The sequence below is a fragment of the Panthera onca genome, chromosome E2 (assembly GCF_046562875.1).
Source record: "Panthera onca isolate mPanOnc1 chromosome E2, mPanOnc1 haplotype 2, whole genome shotgun sequence".
NCBI classification, from domain to species: Eukaryota; Metazoa; Chordata; class Mammalia; order Carnivora; family Felidae; genus Panthera; species Panthera onca.
This window is the reverse complement of record NC_138353.1, coordinates 48,669,382-48,675,414: the sequence shown is the minus strand read 5'-3', so window position 1 is coordinate 48,675,414 and position 6,033 is coordinate 48,669,382. Positions and strand designations below refer to the sequence as shown.

General features: G+C 44.6%; 1 protein-coding gene across 3 annotated transcripts in view; it reads right to left on the bottom strand.

The window, feature by feature from the left end:
• Positions 1 to 6,033, bottom strand: part of PDPR (pyruvate dehydrogenase phosphatase regulatory subunit) — a 35,345-nt gene that overhangs the window by 5,766 nt on the left and 23,546 nt on the right. For all 3 annotated transcript variants that reach the window (XM_081791560.1, XM_081791558.1, XM_081791559.1), the window contains 2 exons: positions 5,498 to 5,592; positions 3,853 to 3,942 (listed from right to left, as the gene is read on the bottom strand). In XM_081791560.1, coding sequence (XP_081647686.1) covers positions 3,853 to 3,942; positions 5,498 to 5,592 — 185 coding nt within the window. The remainder of the gene's footprint in view (positions 1 to 3,852; positions 3,943 to 5,497; positions 5,593 to 6,033) is intronic.

Below are 6,033 nucleotides of genomic sequence, written 5' to 3'. Positions count from 1 at the left end.
AAGAGAATCTGTGCGGCCCCCGTGCAAGTGACACACCTGAATGAGCAACGGTGGGGGCAGGAGGCCCATGGGGATGGACAGCAAACGAGAATCATCAAAAGCCAGCATCTCTGTTGCACTCACTGCTTCAGTGTCTCCAACTGAATCGTTAAGAGGAAGGCCAGGGAATAAAGATTTGAAGCAGGTAACTAGTCTTGGATTAGATGAGAAAAGCAGGTCCCCATCATATATTCCTTTTCTAGCTGTTGGGGATTTAGTGTGAGCCAAACAAGAACCTGCCATCTGTCCCCATGTTTTGGGGATGTTTTCGTTTCCCCTCAAAGAGACAAGTACAGTTAACATGGGTTTGAACTATGTGTGTCTCACTTCGATGTGGAGTTTTCAGTAAGTACAGTACATGACTAAATGTATTTTCCATATGATTTTAATAACATTTTGTTTTCTCTAGCTCACTGTATTAGAAGAATATACAACACGTGTAGCACACAAAACGTGTGTTAACAGTAAGGCTTGTAGTCAGTGGTAGGCTATTAGCAGTTAAGGTTTTTGAGGAGTCAAAAGTTCTATGTGGAGCTTTGACTGAGTGGGTGGTCGGTGCCCCTGACCCCCATGTTATGCCAGGGGCAGCTGTATACCCTTCTTGAGGACAGAAGCCAGCTTGTAAAGAACCCAGGCAGGGCACAAACCACCTTGTGGACTCACTGAAAATCATAAAAACAAGACCAGCCCAGGAAAATGAGTAGAAACCAAGGCCTCGAGTAACAAACCTGCTGGAGCCACTCTTGATCGAGTTTAGTGAATTCATGACAAGGGCACCCAGGTGACATTTCAGAACCAGCCCCTACCTGTACAGGGACAGCAGATCAGCTACATTTGTAGCAACTCTTCTCAAATTGCGAATAATCCCTTCATCTTAGTGTCGTTACAGTTGTCTCGACAAGCATATGGAATTTCATGGGCTAGTAAATTTGTGCTTCAGTTAGTAACTCTAAGAAAGCCTAACCCCGTAAAAGTAATACAACTAATATCAGGAACAAGAAAGATGCCTACAATCCCTACTCCTTGTCACAACTGGACAAAGAAATTGTAGGAATTAAAACTTAAGAAAAAAGAAAAACCATTACTGTTTCTATGATAAGACTGAACCCTGAAAATTCCAGGTACTCAACTAAAAAACAACTATAGTAAGATAAATTAGTAAAGAAATATAGACTAGAAAAAATAGCTTTCAAAAATCATAATCGCTTAAAAGACAATGGAACAAAGACACCCTTCCCACTCACAACTAGCGACAACAAAATATTATTCAAGTAAACTTAAAAAATGTGTAACATCTATATAAGGAAAACTTCAAAATACCTCTGAAGGTCACCAAAATACTTGAGTAAAACTACAAGGCATTCTTTGTAAGATTTAACATATTTCGTCAATTCTCCCTAATATATAAATGTAACATAATCCAAAAAATACCAGCAGCAGTATAATTATACTAGATAATTATAAAGTTTCCAAAGGAAAATAAGGAAACAGGAATTATTTTTTTCCAGAGTTTGCAAGCTATAAGGGACAATAAGCACTAGCAGGTATTAAAATATATAATAAAGACTCCATAATTAAAATAGCATAATCCTGGATCATGAACAGATAATCCAAGGGAACAGAATAAAGGTCCAGAAATAAACCTGAATGCATACAAGAATTTAGTATCTGGTAAGGGTACAATGTGAAAGCAATTGGTCATCCACGTGGAAGCATGTGTGATCCATAGCTCATCAAGTACAGCAACAGACACTGCAAAAGGATGGGGCATTTAAATATTTAAAAAAAACACAGGGGCACCTGTGTGGCTTAGTGAACCCACTAAGTGTCCAACTTCGGCTCAGGTCATGATCTCACAGCTTATGAGTTTGAGCCCCTCATTGGGTTCTGTGCTGACATCTCAGAGCCTGGAGCCTGCTTTGGATTCTGTCTCCCTCTCTGTTCCTTCCCCGCTCGCACTCTTGTCTCTCTCTCTCAAAAGATTTAAAAAAATTAAAAAAAAAAAAAACCACAAACCCATACTCAGCAACACCACTAACTGTAAAAGTAATGGAAGAAAACTGGGAAAATTTTATAAGCCTGGAGTGGAGAAGTCCCTTTTATATATCAAACTCTAGAAGGCACAAAAGACTGATCAACTCAATTACAATAAAAATAAAAAAATCTTCTGCAACATATGAAACATTTTCCTAATTTTTTAAAAAACCCTTCTACATGACAATAAATGAAAAGACAAATGACAAACTGGGAAAAAAACTTATAACTCTACAGCAAGGACTATCTGACTCAGACAATGCTCAGAAACTGGTAAACAGACCAATCATTCAATACAAAAATGTACAAAGGTATGACCGGAACATTCAGTTATGCAACATTTCTTAAACATTTACTATGTGCCAAATACTTCTCTAGGTGCTGGGGAAATAAAAGTTAAGACAGGCAAATATTCCTGCCTTCGGAGAACTGACACTTAAACAAGGATAACTTGCCGAACAAAATAAAACAGATTTTATCAGACAGTGGTAGGCACTACAGAGAAAAAGAAAGTGGCAAGGAGGAACGGGGGAACCAGGGGATGGGGCCTCATCCAGAAGATACCACTCAAATAAGACCTGAAGCAGGCGCAGATGCGAGAGTCTGCCGGGGGGGGGGGGGGGGGGGGGGGGGGGCGGAGACGAGCCAGGAGAGGGAGAGGAAATGCAAAGGCCCTGGGGAAGGAGCAGCAGCACATTCAGGGACCAGCAAGTAGCGGGACAGGTAGAGAAGGTAGGATCACATCAGAACAGGGTGGCGGACGGGCAGGCAGGAGTGTGCAGGTCCTAAAGAAGAGCTTTTCCTTGGAAATGCATTCCAAAAAGTTGCTTCATACTCTGGTTTCTCTTCAGATCGCATAAATCTTTCGCCTTTTACAAAAAGTTGCTTCATCCCACGTATAAAGAAAATTACAACTGCACTGACAATTCTCTGTCAGCCCAAAGTGTGAAAACCCCGTACTGGTACACGCACACACGTACAAGGAAAGAGAAGCTCTTGTACACGGAACTGTTTATAACAGCAAAGGCCTACAACCGGAAACGCCTCTTAGTACCAGCCTAATGATTCAACGATCTGACAGAACACTATCCTGCTGTTAAAAAAAGAAACCGGGGGGGCGCCTGGGTGGCTCAGTCAGTTAAGCCTCCGACTTCGGCTCAGGTCATGATCTCACAGTTCGTGAGTTCGAGCCCCGCGTCGGGCTCTGTGCTGACAGCTCAGAGCCTGGAGCCTGTTTCAGATTCTGTGTCTCCCTCTCTCTCTCTGACCCTCCCCCATTCATGCTCTGTCTCTCTCTGTCTCAAAAGTAAATAAACGTTAAAAAAAAATTAAAAAAAAAAAAAAAAAAAAAAAAAAAAAGAAACCGGGAGTGCTTCCTCTTTAGGGACTGACAGGGCAGATCTATACCATCAATTGGTGAAGAGATAAAGATAAAGGACAGCAGTGTGCTTCCAACTATGTTTCTAAAACGGGACTAAGAATGTCTTTGAACTTGCTCGCATATGCACAAAAATCTCTGACATGACCTTCAAATACTAATAGTTGTATCACTGGTAGTGGTTGATAGGAACTGGTCAGGTGGCACTAAATACTTTCCATAGGTTTTAAACCACGTAAACGTATTTCCTATTCGAAACAGTAAGTAACTTAGTCCAAAATGTTAAAGTGCCCCTAATGCAGCCTGCCTCCGTTCCCGAGGCCCGGTCAGATCTGGCTCTCTAACCCCGCCAGTGCCCGGCAGGCGTGCGAAAGCCGGCCACCTTCCTCCGCGGGACTCACCTCTATGGGGATGTAGAGCATGAATCCCGGCTCTCCCGTGTGAGTCATGCTCATCACCCTGATCCCATTTGCGTAGCCCACACTCATCTCCTGTGGAAGCAAAGGGAGGAGGTCAGCACAGAGAGTCTCCAGGGGAAGTGAGCGCTCAACATGTTTGTTAAAGGAACGAACTCCTGAGGTAAACCTCTTATCAGCTCCGCACCCTTTGACCCTACGGCAGAGCCATGCGCCTGAGAGAAATTCATCCCCAGAGTGGTCTGTTTTCGAGTACTGGGGTCACCAGAAACGGAGCACGGTCTTTACACTCTTCTCATGAAACATCACCATTTCAGGGGCACTAGCCAAGCTGCTGGTGGGAAGTGGAGGCGAAGTCTTTACAATCGTGAAACATTTCTTTTCGCAAAGTCCTCCTAAAGGTTTGTTTTAGGGGCGCCCGAGTGGCTCAGTCGGTTAAGCGTCTCTTAATTATGGCTCAAGTCATGATTTCAGGGTTCATGGGATTGAGCCCCAGTGCAGAGCTTGATTGGAATTCTCTCTCCCTCTCTTTCTGCCCCACCCCACTTGTGCACGGTCTCTAAAAATAAAGAAAGAACCTTAAGAAGATTTCAGTCAAGAGTGTCAAGAGCAACAAAGACCAGGCCCGTGTCTTCTCTGGGGCATCTGGCAGGCAAGTCCAGGGCACCTGCCCTACAAAAGAGGATGCCTGATGACCACAGAACATGGTGCACCTGCTACCCTGGGGTCAGAGATGAGGCTTCTAATTCAAAATGTGTTTACGGCAGCTCAGTTACCTAACAGGCCTCTGACACAATCCCTGTTCCTATAATGGCAAGTGGTTAAGTCCCAGAAGGCACTGGAGCAAACTGTTCCCACAGGAAGCCCAACATAACTTGCTACCCTGTAGGCTCACATATGTGCATCATTCGTTCCAGAACCCAAGGCCATGCAGGGAAGGGTTGCTGATGGCTAACGGTGAGAGTGTTCTGTTGCTTTCACTCTGCCACGGAGAAAAAGGGACACTGTACAATGAGTACGTGGATCTCCGCTTCGGTTTGAACTTCAAAGAGCCTCCATCAGTCAGTAGCTGCCCCACAGCTGTTTCGCTACAGGTTGTCAAAACACTAGTCTGTCTGCACCTCTCTTATCGGTATTGTTACTACTTCTTTTACTCAGTTCCAAGATGCTACTGCTGCCAAATATAAGAAACTTATGTAAGTTGTTTGGGGCTTCACCTGAACATCTCTTACCTGGAGATGCTACACACACAGAAGTGACTCTGTGAATGGAAAAGGAGAAGCACTGCATGGAGAGAAGGAACCTGACCTTAACTGGCATTTTTGGCGTTAGTGTCCTAATCCTTTAATTTGCACATTTAATCCACTGCTACAAAAAGCAGTAAATAGAAAAGACTGATATTCAGAGAAGTTAAATCCACTTCAAAGATATCCTAATGCTTATTAAATAAGGAGACCTAGAAAGGTGAAAAATAAAGGGACGAATTTATTGAGACATTTTATTTGCTCCATAAAAGCCCCAACACCCTCTCTCTGTGGACATTAACGCTGTAGTAAAACTGTGTAATTGCTATCCCTATAAAAGAAATATTCCCTGTCCATTTAAAAACTAGAACTTAATTAGCACCCACCTTGCAGAACAGACTTGGGAAGTGGTCTGGAGTCATAGGGGCATAGGACAACTCGGACAGCACATCCACAGCTCGAGGGCCAATCAGATTGAGGGCTAAACAGAAAAGAACAAGAGATGTCTGGCCAGTCCAGTCCCCGCTGAGCCAAAGGGAAAAGTCTGTTTGGGACTTGCTCTCTCACGGCCAGGCCTGGGTGATAAGCCCACGAAAGCGCCTCTCTGCCTAGGCAATCCCAGGATGGACACAGAGCGCCCCAAGTCTGGCAGACACCTCTCCTGACAGGCCCGGTAAATGCATGCACTGCTGACTGCTGGCCAGAGACAGCCTGGCCAGCGTGTTTCCTCTTCCCGGGGACACGGGGAAACATCCCATAGCCGCCTTTGTGGTTAGACGGGGAACGTGAGACCGCGTCCTGGCCAGGGCGATAGGAGCCCACTTCCAGGGCCGGCCACAAACCTCCCACACGGTTCCCATCGCCTCCTTCCTCCCACTGTTGCTATATGGTGAGAACGGCCCAATCCCCGATCAGCACCTGG